Consider the following 23,957-nt stretch of genomic DNA (forward strand, 5'->3'; position numbering starts at 1 on the left):
TGATAGGAAGAATGAGGAGAAGCAATATAAGATAAAAGATACAATTCTAAAGTGGGTGCAGGAGCAGAGGGACCTCAGGTTATATGTACACAAATTACTGAAGGTTGCAGGGAGGTTGAGAAAGTGGTTAGCAAACCAAATGTGATTCTGGGCTTTATAAATGGGGACATAAAGTACAAAAGCAAGGAACTTATGGTGAGCCTTTATAAAACCCTGGTTCAGCCTCAACCGAAGTATTATGTCCAACTCTGGGCACCACACTTTAGAAAGAATGTGAAAGCATTAGAGAGAATGCAAAAAACATTTATGGTAACAGTTCCAGAGATGAGGAATTTCAGTTATATGGATAGATTAGAGAACCTGGGGTTATTCTGCTTGGAGAAGAGAAAATTAAGAGGAGATTTAATAGAGGTTTTCAAAATCATGAAGAGTATGGGCACAATAGATAGGGAAAAACTTATGCATTGGCAGAAGGGTCGAGAACCAGAGGACACAGCACTGCAGTGATTGGCAAAAGAAGCAACAGTGACATTTATGCAGCATATGGTTAGGATCTGGAATGCTCTGCCTGATAGTGTGGTAGGGGCAGATTCAATCGAGGCTTTCAAAGGAGAATTGGATAATTATTTGAAGCAAAAACATTTGCAGGGCTACAGAAGGCGGAGGAATGGGACTAGGTGAATTGCTCTTCCAGAGAGCCGGCACGGACAGAACAGGCTGAATGGTCTCTTTCAGTGCTGTAACCATTTGATGATTCTATAAACTTGCTGTGCAGATGTGTATGGACACCAAACAGAAAACTGCTGATCAATACATAACCAATTATTATCTTAAAATACATGCCATCACTAGAGAAAAAGTACTGAGCAAACTATTGGGATTAAAGGGTGACAAGTCCCCAGAACCTGATGGCCTACATCCCAGGGTCTTAAAGGAAGTGGCAGCGGAGATAGTGGATGCATTGGCTATAATATTCCAAAATTCCCTGGATTCTGGAAAGGTTCCAGTGGATTGGAAAAATGCTAATACAACGCCCTTATTCAAAAAGGGGGGGAGGCAGAAAGTAGGAAACTATAGACCAGTTAGTTTAACGTCTGTCGTTGGGAAATTGTTAGAATCCATTATTAAGGAAGTAGTAATGGGGCATTTGGAAAGTCAAAATGCAATCCATCAGCATGGTTTTATGAAGAGTAAATTGTGTTTGACTAATTTGCTAGAGTTCTTTGACAAGCAAAGTGGATAATGGGGATCCTGTAGATGTAGTATATCTGGACTTCCAGAAGGCCTTTGATAAGGTGCCGCACAAGATTAATACACAAGATAAGATCACATGGAGTTAGGGGTAATATATTAGCTTGGAAAGAGGATTGGCTAACCAACAGAAAGCAGACAGTCGGGATAAATGGATCTTTTTCTGGGTGGCAAGCTGTAACTAGTGGGATGCCACAGGGTTCGGTCCTTGGGCCCCAACTATTTACAATCTATATTAATGACTTGGATTCAGGGATAGAAGGTACTATAGCTAAATTTGCAGATGACACCAAAATAGGTGGGAATGTAAGTTACAATGAAGAATTGAGAAATTTACAAATAGATATGGACAAGTTAGGTGAATGGGCCAAAATTTGGCAGATGGAGTTTAACGTGGATAAGTGTGAGGTCATCCATTTTGGTCGGAAGAATAAAAAGGCGACTTATTATTTAAATGGAGAGAAACTTCAGAATGCTTCAGTGCAGAGGGATCTGGGTGTCCTCATGCATGAATCGCTGAAAGCTAGTATGTAGGTACAGCAGGTAATAAGGAAGGCAAATGGAATTTTGGCATTTATTGCTAAAGGAATAGAGTATAAAAATAGGGAAGTGTTGTTGCAACTGTACACGGCATTGGTGAGACCACATCTGGAGTACTGTGCACAGTTTTGGTCCCCTTACTTGAGGAAGGATGTAGTTGCACTGGAGGTGGTTCAGAGGAGGTTCACTAGATTGATTCCAGAGATGCAGGGCTTGTCTTATGAGGAGAGATTGAGCAGTTTAGGCCTATACTCGCTAGAGTTTAGAAGGATGAGAGGAGATCTAATTGAGGTACGTAAGATGCTAAAAGGGATAGACAAAGTAGACGTGGAGCAGATGTTTCCCCTTGTGGGGCATTCTAGAATGAGGGGGCCGTAGTTTTAGGCTAAGGGGTGGTAGATTTAAATCAGAGATGAGGAGGAATTACTTTTCTCAAAGGGTCGTGAATCTGTGGAATTCATTACCTCAGAGTGCAGTGGTTGCTGGGACGCTGAATGAATTTAAGGAGGAGATAGACAGATTTTTAATTAGTAATGGGTTGAAAGGTTATGGGGAGAGGGCGGGAAATTGGAGTTGAGGCCAAAATGAGATCAGCCATGATCGTAATGAATGGTGGGGTGGGCTCGAGGGGCTGAATTGCCTACTCCTGCTCCTAGTTCTTACGTTATGTTCTATCCATTGCTTGCTTTCAATCAGAACAAAGAATATCACCAAGTTTATACGTCAGGTGTTTGCTTGGTCTTGAACACCAGGTAATGGATCAAAATAGTTTTCAAAGAATTTGGGTATTAGTAAAAATATAAAAGGGGCTTCTACCTTCAAAGGTCAGTTTGCACCTCCCTGGAACAAGAATGCCATTCAGTTCCAAAAGGTGTTAAAAGCAGTTTATCTGAGATTGTCTAAAGTTATTTCTCATAGGATCTTTACAGCATACAAAGGGGAGAATTTAATCTCAATATTCTGGGCTGAGTGTGTTATTAAAAAGAAATAAATGGTGTGTAAGTAAGCAGGTTGATCAGGATATGAAAGAAGATAGGTTCATTGTTTGGGTGTAGCTCTCCATTAGAGCTGCCACAGTTGGAGAACTATATGATAGAGGGTTGGTTGTCCAGTATGACTATGGCCATTCTAATGAAGGATATATCCAAACATTTCTCTTTTGACCTATTGAAGCTTTATATGCATACCTGAGTCCTTAACCCTTGCTATAAATAGCCAAAGTAAAATATTGAAAATAAAACCTCAAACAGGTCAGTCACTGATAGCTTGGTGAGTGAGTGCTCTGCATCATCAATTAATTCTCCCCTCAGCCTCTTCTGTTCTAAAGAAACTCCTCCCAACTTTCCTGGCACCATCTTTGAAAACTTCTGTACCCTCACTAGTGTGATCAGATTCTTCCAGTAACACAGTGATTAGAACTGTACGTCATACTCTACTGTGACCTACCTAAGCACATTGCATATTTGGCATTGATCCACATAGAGAAGGATAGTTAGAATATTGTGTCCAGTTATGGGCGCCCTACTTTCGCAAGGACGTTAATGTCCGTGAAACAGTATAGAAGGGATTTACGAAGGTGATCTCAAGGATGAGAGACTGTGGATATCAGGAGAGGCTAGAGACACTGAGGCTCTTTTTATTAGATCAAAGAAGGTTAAGAGGAGATCGGACAGTAATATTTGAAATTCTGAAAGGTTTTGACAAAGTAAATAGGGTAAACAATTTCCGATAATTGGTGAGTTGGTAACTAGAATACATAAATTTAAGATCGTTACCAAAAGAACAAAAAAAGAAGTTAAGAGTTTTTTGCTGACACTTATGGAATGCCATACCTCTCTTGACCCATCTACAGCCTCTGTGTTTTCAGAATGCTTGTTTGGCATCCAGTTTTGGATGATCTGAAATTTCCTCTAAAAAACAGTTGGAAGAACAAAGCCATCATTTGTGGCCCCTGCCACACAAACTCCATACTCTAGTCACTGATTCCATCCCCTCCCTGGTCACTGCTTCAGTCTGAAACAGACTGTTCATGACCTTGGCATCCTATTTGACCCAGAACTGAGCTCCTGATATATCCTTCACAAAGATCACTCACATGCATCTACAGAATATCTGCCCCTGTCTTAATCCATCTGCTGCTGAAATCCTAGCTCATCCATGATTTTCTTACTTCCAAGCACGACTATTCCAATATTCTCCTGACTAGCCTCCCATCTCCCATCGTCCAAAAACTTCAGTTCATTGAAAGCTCAAATCTCTCCATGGCCTTGCCCATGTCCATCTCCAAGAACTCTGCCTTCCTCCACCTCTGACCTCTTGTGCATCTGCAACTTTCTTTGTCCACTATTGGAGGCAATGGCTTCAGTAGTTTAGGCCTATAGCTCTTGTATTTAACCTTCCTAAACCTCTCTGCTTCTTTACCTTTCTCTCTTCCTTTAAGAGATAACTTGGACCAAGTTTTCAGTCACTCAAAATGCAAGAATTTAGCCTGAATGAGGGCATCAGTTAGTTTCAGCAAGCCTGTGTTCTGGGAAAACAGGAGTTCTTGCATCTGGCTCAGTTTTATTGGCATTGGATATCACCTTATTATCCTTTTGGGTAGGAATAGCACAATAGCCTGAGAAATCTAAAAGAGATGGATGATAAAACAAGTCAGGGATCTCTAGTGATATTTCCAAACATTAACTATTAGGCAGAGCTTTCAACCACAACCGAAAAACCATTGAATGGGGTGTATAATGAGTAGCCAATCTGCTACTGCCTGTTTTATATAAAAAAAACATTTTATCATTTGTTCATGGGACATGGGTGTCGCTGGCTCAGCCAGCGTTTATTGCCCGTTGCTAATTGGCCTTGTTTAGAGGGCATTTAAGAGTCAACCACATTGCTGTGGGTCTGGAGTCACACATAGGCCAGCAGATCTCCTTCCTAAAGAACATTAGTGAGCCGGATGGGTTTTTATGACTATCAACAGTGGTTTCATGGTCATTATCAGACTTTTAATTGCAGATTTTTATTGAATTCAAATTCCACTAGCTGTCGTTTGAACCCGGGTCCCCAGACCATTACTCTGAGTCTCTGGATTACTTGTCCTGTGACAATACCACTATGCCCCCCTCCCCCAAGGGAGGTGAAACTTCTGCTGCTAGAATTGGAAAGAATAAAGTGATGGATGATTTACACTTTTTAAAGATTCAAAGGACAATAAGTACTTAAAGGACTAAACTACCTTTCTTTCAGTTGGGGTCAACACATACAAATCAGGGTCCTGAGCCATAATTACCAATGCTAAGATGACAGTCATTAGTCTTCTGACAGATAACATTTTAAAAAGAATTGAAAATTTTGCAACTATTTTCATATAGTTGGTTAAATGGAGTTGTTACTTATATTGCTAAACTTACTTTTGGAGACATTGCACTCACAAAGCTCTCTACTTAGCCCACCCCAAAAGAGGAAAGCGGTGAAGCACACCTGCTTTTGCTGATGGGGATTGAATTCTCGTAACAGTTGGTGATGTCCTTGTGGGCACAAAAAGACATTTGTGCAAGTAACCGGTACAAACAGGAGCGACCCTAAACTTGTCATAAATAAGTGTCAGGTCTGTTATTCATTGTACATTAAATAGAAGAAAAATAAGCAGCAAATACCTTCTGTGCCTTGCGTTTATCTGCCCGTTGGTTCTGATGGTAGATACGGCTGAAGTTTGAGACAATCACTGGGACTGGTAAGGCAATAACCAACACACCACTCAAAGAGCAGATAGAACCAAAAACCTTCCCAGCAATGGTCTTTGGTACCATGTCACCATACCTGCACCAAAAAGAAAAAAACCATCAGGTTTTAACAATAAGGTAACTCCCAGACCTTCAGAATGATGTTTAGAAATAAAAGATATATAGCAGATTATAGCAGTATGATCAATTTGATAAGGAACATTTAAAATATGAGTACCAGAGTTACAAAAACCAAGTTTAATTTCAGTTTGAATTTCAGCTTTGTTTAGTCTTTTTTCCATGCTTTGTCCCTACCAGCATGCCAAACCATGTGCACTTGTGTTCATTCTGGTTTTTTTTTAGTAAGGTCCAGAACAGTTTTGTTAAAATAAAACAGCTAATTGGTCAAAAATAATCTCTGAAAAATAAGAAATTATTCTGTTACCCAGCGCTGCCAACTTTTTACAGTATGGACCTGCAATATCTACTCCTTAGACAATGACCACAGCACAGAAGAGACATTAATCTCATTAGCCTCATAACCATTATGGAAATACTGCTGCAGAGTGAGCAAGTTAGGAACTTAATATTTCAGCACACTTGACTTTTAAAAGAGCTAGGCAAAACGGAAAAAGAGGTGGGGGGTTGGGGGGCTCTCTCCAATAATAAAGAATGAGATAAAGGCTGTAAAGAGAAGGGATCATAGCTCGGAAAGTCAAGATGTAGCAGTAATTTGGATGGAGCTAAGGAACAACAAGGGACAGAAAACACTGATGAGAGTAGTTTTTCAGCTAGCTAACAGTAAGTGTAGCGTCAGGCAAAGTAATTTGCAACATTTTCAGGTAAAGTGAAAATAAATCAAGAGCTTAGAGGTGCATGTAACAACGATAAGACAGTAATCATGGGGGACTTTAATTTTCATATAGATTGGGTAAACTAAATTTACAGTAACAATGTGGAAGATGAGTCCATGGAATGTATACAAGATTGTTTGATACGTTATCATGTTGAGGAACCAACCAGGGGACAGTCTATTTTAGATCTAGCAGTGTGCAATGAGAAAGGGTTGAGCAATAAACTTGTAGGAAAGAAGCCTCTAGGGAATGGAATTTTATATTGAGTTTGAGAGTGGCTTAGTTAAGTCAGAAGATCTTAAACCTGAACAATGCAAACTACATAGATATGGGGAGTGAGTTGGCTACAATGGATTTGGAAAATAGATTAAAAGATTTCAAGGTAGATAGCAATGCCAAACATTTAAATAATTAATTCATTATTGATAACAAATAAGTATTCCCTTAGAAAATAGAAGGCCCATGGGAAAAGTGATCCTTCTCTCGTGGCTAACAAGAGAAGTAGGCATATAATATTTTCAAAAAGAATAGAAAGCCCAAGGGCTCAGAAGATTTTAGAATTCAGCGAAGGATTATCAAGAAATTGATAAAGCAAAAGAGGATATGAGACTAAACTAGCAAGAGACAAAAAACAGTTTGTAAAAGCTCCACAGGTTTGTAAAAAGAGATTAGCAAAAATATAGGTCACTTTAAGGCAGAGACAGAACAAATTATAATGGAGGAATAAAGAAATGGCAGAGAGATGAAACAAATACCTTGGGCTGGATTACTGCAGAGTGGGAACAACTCCGAAATCTTTTAAAAATGGTAGCAGGATCCAATTTCAGGATTCCCACCTCCCTTCCTGGCACCGGCAATTTTTGCTGGCACAGGTTAAGTGTAGCGAATCTGTACCCTGCACTCCCAGCCTGGCTGGCTCCACTGCGGGTGATAGGCATCTCCTAGCCCCCTGTGATTTTCAGGCAAGTGTTACCAATGACACATAGTTTACGGTCCCTTAGAGCAAGCGTGAACCGTAGTCTGGATTTGGGAACTTTTCAAAAGGTAAGTTCAAAAGTTCTTACCCATTCCCCCCAGCCACTCTCCATGGCCTCCTCATACTTTCCATGCTAACTCATGTCCAAAGACACTCCTCATGACCCCATAATTGGTTAACGGACAGAAAACAGAATAGGAATAAATGAATAATTTTTGGGTTGGCAGGCTGTACCTCGCAGGCTACTTCAAGGATCAGTGCTTGAGCCTCAGCTATTTATAATTTGTATCAGTGACTTAGATGAGGGGATTGAATGTAATGTAGCCCAGTTTGCTGATAATACAAAGTTAAATGGGAAAGTAAGATATGAGACATATGCAAAGGGAGTGAAAAGGGGTAAAAACAGTTTAAATGAGCGGGCAAGAACATAGCAGATGGAATATAATGTGGGGAAGCATGAAGTTATCCATTTTGGAAAGAAAAATAGAAAAAGTTGATTTTTTTTTAAAATGGTGACAGATTGGGAAATGTTTGTATTCAGAAGGACCTGGATGTCAGTGTACACAAATCACAGAAAGATAACTTGCAGGTACAGCAGAGCGATTAGGAAAACAAATGATATGTTAACCTTGATTAAAATAGGGAGTAAAAGAGTGATGAAGTCTTCATAGTTGAGGGCCTTGATGAGACCACAAATGGAGCACAGTGTACACTTCTGGACTCCTTGCCTAAGGAAGGATATACTTAACTTAAAGGGAGTGAAACCTGGGTTCACTCGACTGGGATGAGGTGATTGTCAATAATGGCAATTACATTATTAAAAAGGTGATGGGTATTTCTACACCCATAAGTAGGGATAGGTGGGATACTGGTGGGTTGGAGCAGTGTTGACTGTGAACTAAATCAATAAACTCTCTCCAGCAAAGAAAGATGCTTTGTCTTAGTTTTAATTTCAATAAGAGACGTGGTTAACAGTGATTACCCCATGAGATTGAGTAGACTAGGAATATATTCCCTATTCCTTAGAAGAAAAGTGAGAGGTAATCTCATTGAATCAGGACATTCTTAAGAGTGTGATAAGGAAGATGCAGAGAGGATGATTTGCTTGCCTAGGGTGTCTAGAATTAGCCCGACACAAGCTCCTTTCAATTTTGATTTTAGAAGCATCGTACTGATGATGTTTATCTTTAGCCTCCCCCTATCCTTTCCCCTCCCCCAATCACCCATATCTTTTCGCTCATCACTGTTGACCCCTGGCATTACCTTCCACCACCCTATTGTCGCCTACCAGCCAGAACCTTTTTCGTTTCAGGATGTCCACGTGAACGTGCCCGTTCCCTAACTTCCCGAAAATCCCACCCTCATCCACATTGACCTCCCTGACCTCCTCCTTCCCATCCCCAGTGTCCGTGTCTGTCTCTGAGTCCCCACCAACCACACTCGCCATCCCTTCTACCGCCACACCCTCACCCTCCAACCCTACCAGGTCACTCTACCCTCCCTCGTACTCATAATTCCCTGCTACCATGCTCACCCTCAGTTCACTCCCCAGGAGGCAGTCATCAACTCCACAGACCCTTCCCTTGCACGTTCACCTGATCCCACCCCCCTTACTTCTTCCTTCCCCTGGACTCCTTGCCCCTTCCAAACTCCTTCCTCCCCCCCCAAAGTCCTGCCCCCTTCCGAACTCCTTGCTCCACCTGAAGTCCTTCCCCACCTCCGAACTTCTTCCCCCATCTAAACTACTTCCACCCCCTGGACTCCTTGCCTCCTCCAAACTCCATCCTACCCCCCTCTGAACTCCTTCCTCCCCCAAAGTTCTGCCCCACTCTGAACTCCTTGCTCCCCTCGAAGTTCTGCTCCCCCCGAGCTCTTTGCTCCACCAGAAGTCCTTCCCCCATCCTTCCCTTACACCTCCCTCCCCCTTACATCTACCTCCTCAGTTGCCCCATTCTCCCCTGTTACACCCTCCCCCATCCCAACCTCAAACCCCCAGACACCATCGTTCCCACCCTCCCAATCTCACCAACCCCCTCACCCCTGGTACACTTTCCTCTCCCAATCAAACCTAGACCTTCCTCTCCCATCCCCCGGTATACCGTTTTCTTCCACTCACAGCTTGACCTTCCTCTCCACCCCCTCGACGATCATCTGTAGCATATCATGGTCAAGACAATGATGTACCAAAGCAGACGCTCAACAGTGACCTTCCACCTTCCATGAGCTTCTTCATGTCCAAATAAATCCACCCAGCATGTGATGCACGTGTTCCTCCAGGCCCCGGTAGCTGTAGGGCTGCAGCATCTTCTGCTCCTCAGGTGTCCACGATCTGAGCAAGGCCCTGACGGTAAGCCCCGACTTCTGAATGTCACACTTGTCAAGACGTGTTCTGCACCGGCATATTTTCCTGCCAACGTGGGTGGTAAATTTGACGTGGGGGGTTGATTCCGGCCAGCAGGGCTTATAATGGTGTGCAGATGTATGAAAATGAAGTTCCCGACGTGCGGCGGTGGGAAATGTGGCCGCCATTGACGGGCAGAGCGGACGATTGCAAACTGCTTTCACTACAGGGTTAAACTGGTTTTTGGCCTTCCTGCCATATTGTCTGCTCATGCCCGCCATGACGCTCGACGCCAATGGGCACAGAAGATTCTGCTCAGTATCAGGTAATTTTAAAAAAACAGCATATAGCTCAAAGTAAATGAATTTACATTAAAAGAACATCTTTGATCCAGTAAAATAATCAGCATATCATTTTGCACAGTGCTTTTAAATAGGCATGTGTGGAGAACTGGTGCCATTACATAATTATAATACAATTTGTTTTAAAGTTCCTAAAGATTGTGTTATGTACAGCTGGCTATGGTCAGACATGTCTGCTATTCCTACATGTGTCGTTTCAGGTATAATATAGCTATATGAGGGGAGATGGTGGCGTAGTGGTAATGTCACTGGGCTAGTAATCCATAGGCCCAGGCTAATGCTCTGGTGATGCACGTTCAAATCTCACCATGGCAGCTGGTGGAATTTGAATCCAATTTATAAAATCTGGAATTAAAAGCTATTGTCAGTGATAGCTGATTGTTGTAAAAATCCATCTGGTTCACTAATGTCCATTAGGGAAGGAAATCTGCCATCCACACCTGGTCTAGCCTACATGTGACTCCAGACCCACAGCAATGTGTTTGACTCTTAACTTCCCTCTGAATTGCCCACTCAGTTCAATTAGGGATGGACAACAAATGCTGGCCTTGCCTGTGACGCCCGCTTCCCATGAAAGAATAAATAAAAGACAATTGGCCTCAAGCAATGTTGCTTACAGCAGTAATGATGGTCTACTGCATCACCCACCAATCACATACAGTAATTCACTATGTACTTGTTTCTTCATTAATAAAAGCTCTTAGTTCTAATGCTACAGTTTAGCATTTCCCCCTTTTATAGCCAGTTAACATTCCTAATGTATCATACAAGAGAAATTATTTTGTTTGAATATGAATAAGAATAGTTATTGCAGTGGCTGATAGCTTCCACTGGAGGGTACATGAACTACATTTTAAAGTGTCTTTATAACCACGAATTTGCACAGCTATTGCAAGTCAATTTAACTGAAATGAGTTTATTACATAATACAGTATTTACTGTTACACTTTACTAGGTGATGCAGTTATTGGCAATACATGTCAACTCTTCCTAGGCATACAGTCTTTGTATTATATTAAAGGGGAAAAGTAATATGATGGTCATCAGTCGTTCCTATTTCAATTTTCAACATAAATTTGAATTGCCAGACATATACACTTCTGCTTCTCCTGGCCTGCAAAGATAAATTAAAGCGTATTTGTTGACTCCTCTCAGGCTGGACCAGTAGCAACTATGGAGCAGAGTGTGCATGGTGAGGACTCCTCCATGACAGCCATAAAATGGCAACTGGCATTCTGTGTACATCATGGGACCCCAATTAGCTTATTAAAAACAGCTGACACAGGTCGGTAGGCCCTGGGGATGAGAGGGACAGCTACATCATCAGCCAGAACAGACTGTCAAGCAGTGTCCACCATTTTTGTGATGCAATTGCCTGCTTGCACCATATGGGAGGCCTCAAACTCTCCCCCAGATTGGTGGAGCTTTTAATTTTGGTGAGCAAGAAAATTGAGTGGTGGCAGATCGACTGCTTGCTTGACACCCCGCCTGGTTTTCCTTGGTAACTTCAATGGTGTAAAATGGGCAACCAATCTGTTACCATCCAACACATGGGTCTGTCAAATTTGAAAACTTTGCCCAATAATTCAATATCATGTTCTGAGATGAAACAAAAGTCATTTGAAATATTATACATCGATTCCTACGAAGTATAACTTGTCTAGTGATTGCCTTAAAACTTTGAACACAATGAGAAATTGAATTTCATAATTTTGGTATGCTAAGATGCAGTGAAAACATTAAAACTACTAATTTTGTGGTGCTATAATTGAATAAATATAGTTGAGGATATATTGTGGAAATGATTTATATTTCAAGACTAGATTGACCAAATCTGATAATTCAGGAGTAACAAAGTCAGTGGTGCATTAAGGTTAACAGTACTATATGACATTCTACAGCTTATAATCATGAAATATGTTCAATGTATTTGTTAAGCAACCAATTAAAATTATAAAAATAAAGATGAAACATTAAATTTTAAAATGCCAGAATGTTGATGTGTGGATTGTGGATGAGTTTCAGTAATGACAGAAAGAACTGTTCTTGCTTAGTGTCTCTGCTTTCATATCATATGCACAAAATAAGAAAAATCTCATAGTAAACGCACAACATGTACAATAGGTTTCTGACATAAATCTCTGACTTATGTGATTTATTTAGGTGCAATGACTTGGGACTAAGTATCAATCTTTACTCAGTCTCCAAAACAAGCCCAGTTATTCAGTTAATGCTTTGGAACAAGAGTATTTTAATAATATCTCACTGTTTGTTTGTCTCAAAATTCTCTTATTACAAGTATAAACATATATTAAAAATGAAGGCTTTGGAAAAGAACTGAACCGTAGAGGCTGTGGTGAATGGCAATGCCGCTAACTTGCCACAAAGACTTTCACTTACAATTATTTCTGAAAAATTTGGAGTGCTGGAAGGTCAAGTCTCGACACTTAAAACTTCATGACAAATGATTAAAAAATGATTAAGACTAAACTGCCTATAATTTAAACTTTTTACTCTTGGATTATTTTGTTATTTTGTGTCAATTCTTAGCACCACCCCCACAGTTTATTGCTTAGCTTGAGGTGGTTGGAGAGCAGGGCTTGGGTTTTCTGGGGCTGGAGGAAAAAATGTCACATTTCTCTGCGTAGGAGAAGATTAAGGCTCCAATCAGAGGGTTAGTCACTGCTTGGTTGCATCAAAAACACTTTTTCAAATCTGCAAGTGGAATACATTTTTTAAATACTTGAGGATAAGGCGCTGCTAGTCTTTATCATGAACAATATATGATTTTATGATATAGAAAGATTAGAGTTATGAAAACTCTCTCTGCAGACTACTAACATGACATGAATATCAATAATTAACAGTTAGGTTGTTGTATAGCTTTTAAGATTAAAACCTGAATGTGGAGCAGAAAGTAGAATTTGAATCTGGTGATGAAAATTCATGAGACATAAAACGTTTCACGTTAATCTCCATTTACGTCCAATTTTATGGCCCAGATTTTGTGGTTGTAATGATGTTGAAACTACATCATTACAACTGTGAAATCAACAGCAACTTCCAGCGACAGCACATGTGCAAATAAAAGTAGAAATTCAGAAGCTTCTGTCAATGAATGTTTCCCTGCTTCTCCACAGAGTGCACTGTTAAAGTCTCTGCAGAAGGCAATCTTTATAAATCCTTTGAACTGCCCCTTTCATACTGCAGTATTACTGTGAAAAAAAACAAAGTAATGACAGAAAGAACTGTTCTTGCTTAGTGTCTCTGCTTTCATATCATATGCACAAAATAAGAAAAAATCTCATAGTAAACACACAATATGTGCAATAGGTTTCTGACATAAATCTCTGACTTATGTTTATTTATTTATTGCAATGACTTGCAATAACTACAGCTGAACAACCTCTCTGGTCTTGAAAAGCTAATTTTCAATTTGTAGAATGTCAAATTTCTACATTATAATATAAATTACATAGGTTTCTAATATAACAATCTTTAAATTTTTAATCCCATGTGTATGTCCCTATCCTTATTTTGCTTCCTGTAAAATTTATAAGTGAATTATAATCAGTGCATTTTGCTTCCTAGTTTGCTGTCTGTGAGAATTATTCAATGTGATTGGCTGCTTAGCTTGTTGATGAACTGTTGCTGCATGTGCTGGGATATCCCCTAGACTTTTTATCATAATCGAACTAACATTAGGAAAGGGAAATCCATGCCACAGAGATCTTTATGGTAGCTTTTTCAAGGTCAATGGTGAGCTCTGTCACTTCACTGCTGACTGCAAAATCCAGGCCAATAGCTATGCATGTAAAACTAACAGGATGTAATACTGATATAAATTTAGTGCAGGGCCTGCCATTCTGTGAAAATCTGATATAGCTCTCCACCATAACCTTTGGAATTAAATGCCTTAATCAAGTATCTTATATATATATATATATATACTTTCTGTAATACTTCATGAATCTAAGGAGATACCAATCTTTTGCATTAGCTTCCTCGTAAAATGTCTATTTTTCCTTGTTACAGTTCATACAATATAACATTTAAATGTGTTGCACTATGCCTAAAAGAGTACTGTATGTCACAATTCCAGGTAATGTGCATCCATGCTCACTTTAAGAAGATTGTCAGCAGCATGGTAATGCCACATAACTTACATAGTGTTATGTTATTTAATAAGTGTTAACTTTTTTCTACACAGTTTTCTTTCACAATCCTGCAGCCATCAAGAAACAACTCAGCTTTCCTGTCATTCCAAGGATTGTTTATGGAACTCGTAGTTTCTGCTCGTGTGCTGAGATTTTCAGTTCTGTTCCTAGCTACTGTTAAGTTACTGAATTTTGTTAAAATCAATTGTTTTACTCAAAAAATGTCATCTGTTTTGCTGCACTATAAATTGCACTTATATTTAACATTCCAAAAACACACATTTTATTTTTGCATACATGTTAATTTAAGTAGTTCTAATATTTTCTGATTTATATATTGCATAGCTGTTGTTCAGATTAATCAGAGTAGGGTACTTGGAGCACCCAAAATTCAGTTGGATGGTAGAAGGGTGAATTAAAATTTTAGACCCTTGAGGGCCTCTTCTTGTCCTTTTATCATTTATACTAGCCTCAAACCATCGCAAAGGTTTCCATGGCCAACCATAATGACATAAAAAAGACACCAATGTTTTGTAACAGAACATTACAGAAGCATGCTAGAAGCAAACACAAGTAATAATTTGAAAATAAAAGTAACCTTAAAAAATTAACAGCAACAGTTGTTTCTTCCCTGTGTGGAGTTTGCACGTTCTCCCTGTGTCTGCGTGGGTTTCCATCAGTTGCTCCAGTTTCCTCCCACTGTCCAAAGGCGTGCTGGTTAGGTGGATTGGCTGCGGTAAATTGCCTCCCAGTGTGTGTGTCTGTGTGTGTGCGTGTGAGTGTGTCCTCTGTGATGGACTGGTATCCCGTCCTGGATGTAACCCGCCTAGCGTCCATTGTCTGTCGGGATAGGTTGTGGCTCCCCACAACCCTGAATTAGATGAAGCTGTTCTGGAAAAGTGAGTGAGTGAGTTGTTTCTTCTTGGTCTAATTAACATGCTTCTATAACATTTCATAGCAGTAAGCATTCTTTTAGCAATTACTAGCAGATCCCCCATGACATTACTCATGGATAATCTCAGGTTTGTAGCACAGTTGCGATGTTAAGCTGCTAACTTTGCCTTTGCTGATAAATGGGCAAACCTGGGTAAATATCTAAACTTTTAAACTGCTCATGTCAATCACAAGGCAATTGTTAGCCATCTGAAAACGGCAACCCCCTGATAAATGATCGGCCTCCTCCTTTATTCAGAGATTGCATATATCTGTATCAAAGTGTCCATGTGACAAACTGATACTAGACACAAAACTTATATATATAGATTATTAAATTCCCAGTGGTGCTGCTCACAATAGGTCAGAGTTGCCAGAAGTTTCAACTGTGACAGGGATGTAAAATGGGCAATATGAATTGGTCATGTTATTCACACCGCTTAATTAAGTCAAAAGAAAACTGGACGCCATGTATAACAGGCGACTAATCAGACTTATGTTTGTTTATATGTTACTCCCCAATTAAAGTACTGCTGTTTGTAAAGTCAGAAACATTTAACAAGTAAAGTGTATGATGGTTAGTCTGTTTAGGACTACAAATTCTAATTACTCTTAAGTAAACATTGGGCTTACACAGAACTCAACTAAGACACTGCCACTGTTAAGCAAACACTGAATGATTTCATACGGGTGTCAAGTAAATGACTAGGCACATTCTGGCTCTTGTATTTTGCTATATTTCTGTATAGTTTGTTTGAAATCTGGCACTTGCTTTTAGCAGGCGCGGGGTTGATTTATCTGTTATAAGAAATGGAAGTTAAAACTGCATCTAGCATTTCTGTATCTGAGTAATTGAGTAAGAGACCAAAGGTTTCAGAACAAGGTGTTCTTATATCATTCTGCTGGCTCAATTTTCAGGACGTTTGTCCAGCCACATTAGTATACAAATCACATCCCTATATCTTCCTCTGTGTTGCAAATCACTGTCTGAATGGTTAAACTCTTTTTATTAATTGAATAGTAATTTGTTTTGGTTAGGGAATATTATTTTGAAGAAACTGTTAATGTTTATACTTATAACGTTTTAAGTTTCCAAATAGCTTGTTGTATTGGCATTTATAGTAACCACTTGAATCCAATCGCCAAAATTCTTCCGTGCCTGTCTCGCCTGACCTTCCAACTCAGGCTGGGTGAGGCCCAGGCAGCCCAGCTATCTCTGAAGTCAAGTGTCCAAGTCCAGCACTGTTGAATTGGAGAAGGACACCTCCCTTTCTTATAACACTAAATGCTGTAAAGCAGCTAAGTTTAAAGGTCCCATTGAAAGGCCAAAGAGAAAGTAAATGCCTAAGGTAAGTGAAAAGAAATTGGGGGTGCTCGGAGGTCAGGCGGGAATGGGAGGAGGGGGTCGGACATCAGGGGTGGTGTGGGGAGAGTCAGACATCGGGAGCGGGTGCAGCGGGCTGGACATTCGGGGGGGGTTAGGGGGGTCGGACATCGGGAGGGGGTGGAATGGGCTCAACATCCGGGGGGTGGGAGGCTGGGGGATCGGACATTAGGATTGGGTGGAGTGGGCTGCAGATTCCAGGGGATGGGTGGCATTGGGAGGGGGTTGAGGGGGTGGAGCAGGCCGGATATTCGGGGGGCTGCGGGTTGGAATTACCGGGGGGGGGGGGGGGGGTGTGGGTTGGCCATGGGAAGTGGTGGGGAGTTGGGTCAGGTCGGGTCAGTGGGTATGAGTTGGCCACATGTGGGTGCGGGTGGTGTCGGGTGAGGAGTCCCGTGTGGGTAGAGGGAAATGCATGGAGGGGTCAATGGGGGTGTGGTTAGTCAGGGGTGGAGGTCCCCTGGGGGTTCGGGGCTGTGAAGGGAGTCCTGTGGGGAGATGGTTCTGGGTCTTTAAAATAGTTACCCAGAGGTTAGAAAAGGTTTTAATTCTTTTAACATATTCTGGGTAACTATTGGTATAACCCCGGCAGTACAATTCGAAGTTTGTGATTTAAACTGCTTATTCCGATGGTTCACAGCGCAGGGCAATTGTCCAGAAGAAGCGCACACTTCTGGGCAATTGTTGTGCAGACCCTTACCTGGGAACTTCCCAGAAGGATTCCCCAACGCATCTTTGAGGTACCCCCCCAAACCTGACATTGGGGAGCTCAGAGGTCATGGCCCATTATTCAGTCCAATCCACTTTAAGTGAATTTGTCCTTTAGAAAATAAGAAACAAAGGATTGATGGTGCTAATTCTATTTGGACAGTTATGCTCCCAGGAGCTCTGATACTCATAAACAGAAATAACTTTCACGGGAACTGTATTAGAATCTCTAAATGTAACAACAGGAATTTAATGCCCCTCCCAGAGGTGAGTTTGGAAGCCGCCGGAGGTGGGGGAGGTTGCATGATGGAGATCCTGCCACCTTTCTCAATCTCCCCCCACCCCGAGCAAGTTCCAGCAGGGAAGGATGAAGGGCGGCCTTCCTGCCCGGAAGAAACTTGTGGCCCTTAAGTGACTCATCCCACTGCCGCTGATATTCTACCCGCAATGGACAGGGAACTCGCCACCTGGGAAGACTGCCCAGCAAACCCTTTCAGCATCGGGAAGAAGGGGGCCCCACTGGAAGGCATCCCCCACCTTTGTTATCAACCTCACTAACCCACTTGCTGGCACCCCTCTCCCTGGTACCCCCATCTTGCCCCGATCCATCATCGTTCCTTGGTGAAGGCGAGTACTGGCAGTAGCCACAGCTCCTGGTAGTGCTACCAGTACTGGAGAGCTCCCGGCCTCCGAATGGCCAGCAGATTTCACGGGTGGAACTTGCACTCTACTCAGAGTTTAATTGCTGCCCAGTAAGTGCCAGATTGCTTTGAAATAGTGTTGGACCCTCTTGTAAATGTTTGATTTGGTGTTCCCACTGGTTTTACAGCCAGTGGACATGAACCCCACCTTGAACACTAAATTCCATCCAATGATTCTGAGTTATGTGGCATATATTTGTCTATAATACAACAAATCTGGTTCACCACTGCTTAAGTCTGTCATAAGTGGCGCCTTTGTAATTGACTTCAGTAGAAATTGCAGTTAGCTGCATTGTGCCAATGTGGATGGTTGCTTGTCGAATTGTGAATGAAGTTAGTGGTCGGAACTGTATAACTAGAAAGTGAGCTGAACAAGAAAAGTTGTTAGGCTTGGTAGCCTGTGTTGTCCACCATAATGGAAATCCAGCACATTTTTGACAGGATAAGTGTTTATGGAACTCACCAAGGCTCCTTCGACAGCACCCTCCAGACCCACGACCGTAACCATCTAGAAGGACAAGGGTAGCAGATGCATGGGAACACCACAACCTGGAAATGTCACTGTTCCTTCGCTGTCGCTGGGTCAAAATTGTGGAACTCCCTCCCTAACAGCTCTGTGGGTGGACCTACCCCACAGGGACTGCAGCGGTTCAAGAAGGCAGCTCACCTGCACCACCTTCCCAAGGGCAGTTAGGGATGGGTAATAAATGCTGGCCTAGCCAGCGATGCCCACATCCCATAAATGAATAATAGTAAAAAAGGATTATTTAAATAATCCATAAATAAACAATAAACAAATAATCCAATACCGAATTCAGAAGAATATTCTTTACACAGAGGAAGATTAGAAGGTGGAATTTGCTAACACAAGGAATAGCTTAGGCAAATAAGGGAAAGTTAGGGAGAAAGGAAAAGAAAGTTCTGCTAGATGAAGGAAGGTGGAAGAGTTTCTTGAGGAGCATAAACACTGGCACAGACCAGTTGGGCTGATTGGCCTATTTCTGTGTTGTAAATTCTGTGGAATTCTATGTATGGGCTAAAGTAGACACCGTTCATTCAATTTCCTCAGATTCTCCATCTTTCCCCTTACACACTAAACCAAGCCAACCCCGAACTTCTAGTCCTGCCTGCCAGCCAGCTGCTATCTCCCACTGGCTTTGAGTGGGCAAATGATGACATTTGAGAGTCAAAATTGCTCAGGTCTCACACTGAGCTCAGAAGGGTTTGCCACCAGCAGTGGCCCCAGCCAGCTTGATTCCTGTCCCAAGTTAAAATCAGGGCTGCGTATCTATTTAGAAGTTCCCTCAACTACGAAAAATGCTGCTTAGATTTCTCTGGATGGAAAAGAACACAATGATTCATGCGATCTTCAAATTGACATACGATCACTTAAAACCTGCTGGTCAATTTCCATTTCCAATGGCTCAGTCCGTTAGTCCTATTCATGGCATGTGGATGGATAACACTTTAATGCACAATGACTCTTGCAAGATTGATTACTAATGGCTCCCTGGAGGAAATAATCAGCTATAGCTTCCTGGAGACAGGCAGGGCTAATGGATCATTGGCTTGGAATTTCTTTTCCATTTTGGGCACAACAACAGTATAAGAACAACAAAAACAGAAAATGTTGGAAAAACTCAGCAGGTCTAGCAGCATCTGTGGAGAGAAAAACAGAGTTAATGTTTCGAGTCCGAATGATCCTTCTTCAGAGCTCTGGAGAGAAGTGGAAATGTAATGAAATTTATACTGTTTAAGGGGAGTTGGGGGGGTGGGGCAGGTGGAACTGGATAGAAGGCCAGCAATAGTGGGGACAAAGGAGGGATTGACAAAGATGTCATGAACTGAAGGACAAGCGGAGTGTTAATGGTAGTGGTTAGTACTAAAAAAGGTGCTGATAGTGGCATAAAGGTAAGAAAGCAGAATGTGATAATAGTAGAGCAAGGGTAGCATTGTGTGAAAGAACAACATGGAACAAGTAACAGATGGCCCTGTAGGGATGGAGTGGGGTAGGGTGGGGGGGAGGGGGCAGTGGCGGGGAAAAAAAGGATAGAAAATGGGATAGAAGGGGGATAAAACCATGGATAAATGAATAAAAATAGAATAGAAATGGATAAAAAATAAAAATGAATTTAGATAAAGGGGATAAAAAAAGAGGGTGAGGATAGAGGAGAGAGTTTATGGTCCGAAGTTGTTGAACTCAACATTAAGTCCAGAAGGCTGTAAAGTGCCTAATCGGAAGATGATGGGCATGAGAGCAGGATGCAGTGAGTGTGCGGCAGCTGCAGAGTCACAATTCACTGGAGCCCTGCAATGTTCCACTTAGGTGGGGGTGACAGGGAGGTGATGGGAATCCAGGTACAGGGTGGACTAATCAATGCTCCTCTCTCCTTTTCAGGAGAAGACTGCACACAACGCTGCAGAGCAGATGTGGACTGGCGAAGGCCAGGCCCAGTTGGCCATAATCACCAGATATGAGCAGGAGGGGATGGAGCTGGAGAGGCGCTATGCGCCCAGGTCCATTGCTGGCAGTGAGGCTGGGATGCCTGGGAGAGGTAAGAGTGCCATGCACTAAGGCCACCACGTGTGTCCCAGCAGCCATTCCACTGTTGAAAGTTCAGTGATTGAAGCTTCCAACATGGGTTTCTCATTGATTATGGAGTGATGAGCGCATACTGATCTGGGGGCTAGGCATGCACATTGACATTGTCTCCACTTGAACTAAGCAAATGTCCTTGTTCTTCCTTTCAACATCACTGGAGCAGGGCCGGGAGGAGGAGGCAGAGGGGCCGCCTCTAACACCTGAGAACAATTAGAAGCATCAGCGTCACACCATCTCTGCCAGGCAGGCACCAGCGCAGATACTAGCACCTTGGTGGGAATCAGGTCATCGGCTAGTGTCCCGGAGCACAGTGGTGAGGGCATTTCACACTCGCTTGAGGTGCAGGCGGAGACAGAGAGTGTCCAGGGCGCCGGCAGTCGGAGGACAGCTCGGGACCAGGAACATGCTCAGTCGGTGGCTGATGATGGGCCTCTGGAGCCGTCCCTGAGGCAGCAGATGCTGGAAATCCATAGGGTCTGTGGGAGGATCTGGCTGAGATACATGAGGCTATGCGTGGCATGTTCTCCATGCTAGAGTAGTCCATGCGGAGTATCAGCGATGCAATGAGCCTCATGGCCAAGCGCCATGCTTCCTCCATGGAAAGAGTGATAACTCTCGTGGAGAGGTTCCTCCAGGAGAACAATCAGGGCCTCCTGGGGTTGCATTCGAAACTGCAAGCCCTCACAGCAGCATTGACCTGAGCTGGTCAGTGCCAGTGTGGGAGATGGATTAGGCACCAAGTATCCCAGCTGGGTGCCATCCATCAATGATGAGCAGGGAAGTCCGAAGCGACCTCACATTGGCGCAGCAGCTGCCTGTCGTCTCTGCGGTGTCCTCTCAGGGCCCTCCGGATGAGGATAGCAGCTCCTCCGCCCCTCTGCCAGTGACCGTGGGATCCGATGAGACTGGGGAGATGCCAGCCGTGGAACTGGCCGCTCCCTCCCAGGCGGGGCCATTAAAAGTTCCACGGGCCAGAGGATGCGCGCCAAGGTCATTGAGGCCAACAGGACAGCACAGTGAGCAGGCTGTCTCAGATGCCAGTGCCAGCGAGGGGGAAGCACCCAGACGTAGCACCCGAAAATGTAACCTTAAGGCACCTTAGGCACACCACGGGCTTCTCACTGGTGGTTTTATGTTGCCCCGCTATTAGTTGATTATAAGTTGGTATGATGATGAACACCTTTGCATTAAGTTTCTTTTCTGTTTATTTTGTGAATTAATTAAATGCTTCATATGTGAACATGGCTCAGGGTGATTCCTTACTTCTGCACTTGGATGGGAACCCATGATGTTATGGGTGACGTGTTTGTCATTGAGCTTTATTGACAAGGCACTTAGTTAATGTTCCTAACCAGGCAGATGTTGCTCTCAGGTTTCAAGTATGGAGTCTGCAGCCCTGGCGTGTGTTGGAGGTCCATCTATGGTGTGCTAGCTGAAGGTTCATTGGATTAAAACCTCCCAGGTGTCCCTGCCCCTCTGGAGGATGCCCGGGTCAGCGTCTACCCCCTCAGCGTTCTCCTGTGCGTGCTCATCCTCAGACTCACTGTTGGGCTCATCGTTTGCAGCTGCAGCACCTGCGTCTACATCTTCTTCCTCCACTGCGTCCCCCCTTTCCAGCACCAGATTGTGGAGAGTGCAGCATGCAACCACTATCAGTGACACACGATCTGGGGGGTACTGGAGTGCGCCCCCTGAGCGGTCCAGGCATCGGAAGCGCATTTTGAGAAGACCGATGGTTCTCTCCACCACAGCCCTTGTGGAGGCGTGGCTCCTATTGTACCGCTGTTCAGCTTCTGTTCTTGGATGGTGGAGAGGCGTCATGAGCCACCTTTTGAGGGGAGAGTCCTTGTCACCCAGCAGCCAGCCATCCAGCCGAGCCGGAGCACTGAAGAACCTCGGCACCTGAGAGTGTCTCAGGATGGGAGCTGCCTGGGTACCTTGCACAGACTTGTAGAATCAGCATCCTGTGATCACACACTATCTGCACGTTCATGGAGTGGAAGCCCTTCCTGTTGATGAAGGCACTGGGCTCACCTGCTGGCGCCTTGATGGCCACATGTGTGCAGTCTATTACACCCTGGACACGGGGGAAGCCAGCAATTGCTGCGAAGCCTCTGGCTCGCTCTGTCTGGCTGGCCTCGTCCCAGGGGTAGTGGATGAAAGTCAATGCATGCCTGAACAGAGCATCTGTCACCTGCTTCACACAAGTGTGGGAGACTCCGCAAAGATCACCCACCAACCTCTGGAAAGAACTGGAGGCATAGAAGTTGAGGGCAGCCATGACCTTCAATGCCACTGGCATGGGGTGCTCACCCACATAGTTGGCGCAGATCTCAGGGCCAATCATCTGGCAAATGGAGATCACTGTCTCCCTTGAGAGACGGAGCCTCCTTCAGCACTGCACCTACTGAGGTAGCTGCTTTGCCACCTGTAAACGCAGCAGGTTAGTGGCGTTTTCTGTGGCCCCTTCCGCCTTGCACTTCCTGTTGGCCCTGCGCCTGTTCTCTCAAAGGTGGCTCCCCTGGAGCCTGAATATAGACTCCTGGCCTCCACCCCCTTCTGGCCCTCCCTTCCTCCTCAGAGGAGGTGCCTCCAGTGGAGAGCACAACCCCCATTCCCAGGGTAGGGGAAGGCTTCCTGAAACAAGCATGTCCCCAAGAATGATGTTTACTCCAGAATCCTGACATGAAGCCTGTTACTCCTGTCCAAGCAGCTGTGAAGAGTTTTGAAGTATTCCTGCTCACACAGGCAAGTGGCAGTAAGTTTAAACATTAAATGTCTGCCAAAGAACACTCACGACCCCACTCACCCCTCTTATCCCGCCCATGGATGAGGTTTATAAAAATGTGCCCTCCGCCTGCCCATTGTGCCCGTGTAATGACCTGAAGATCGCACGGGCCTCAAAAAATTTGGCGTCAATTGCTACCTCAAGAGCCTTAAGTGGCCCGTTAATTAATGGTGGGCGCGCATTGGAGATTTGTGCAATCGCCCACCGAAATATCGCGGTGATGTCAGGATGTACGCCCGACGTCACCGCACGTTATTTTACGTGTCAGTGTGTGGGGCCCGCCCCCACACGCTGACGAGAAAATTCTGCCCATGGTGTTCTTTCACACAACGCTACCCTTGTTCTGCTATTATCACATTCTGCTTTCTTACCTTTACAACACTATCAGCACATTTTTTAGCACTAACCACTGCCATTAACACTCCCTTTGTCCTTTAGTTCATGACATCTTTGTCAATCCCTCCTCTGACCCTACCTATCGCTGACCTTCTAACCAGTTCCACCTGCCCCACCCCCTTTAACAGTATAAATTTCATTACATTTCCACTTCTCTTCAGCTCTGAAGAAGGGTTATACGGACTGGAAACATTAACTCTGTTTCTCTCTCCACAGATGCTGCTAGACCCGCTGAGCTTTTCCAGCAT

At 43.4% G+C, this 23,957-nt stretch overlaps 1 protein-coding gene across 2 annotated transcripts in view; it reads right to left on the minus strand.

The window, feature by feature from the left end:
• Positions 1 to 23,957, minus strand: part of kcnd2 (potassium voltage-gated channel, Shal-related subfamily, member 2) — a 537,597-nt gene that overhangs the window by 33,004 nt on the left and 480,636 nt on the right. For both annotated transcript variants that reach the window (XM_078568002.1, XM_078567999.1), the window contains exon 2: positions 5,442 to 5,604. In XM_078568002.1, coding sequence (XP_078424128.1) covers positions 5,442 to 5,604 — 163 coding nt within the window. The remainder of the gene's footprint in view (positions 1 to 5,441; positions 5,605 to 23,957) is intronic.

Source organism: Cetorhinus maximus, chromosome 22, assembly GCF_964194155.1.
Source record: "Cetorhinus maximus chromosome 22, sCetMax3.hap1.1, whole genome shotgun sequence".
In the NCBI taxonomy this organism is placed as follows: domain Eukaryota; kingdom Metazoa; phylum Chordata; class Chondrichthyes; order Lamniformes; family Cetorhinidae; genus Cetorhinus; species Cetorhinus maximus.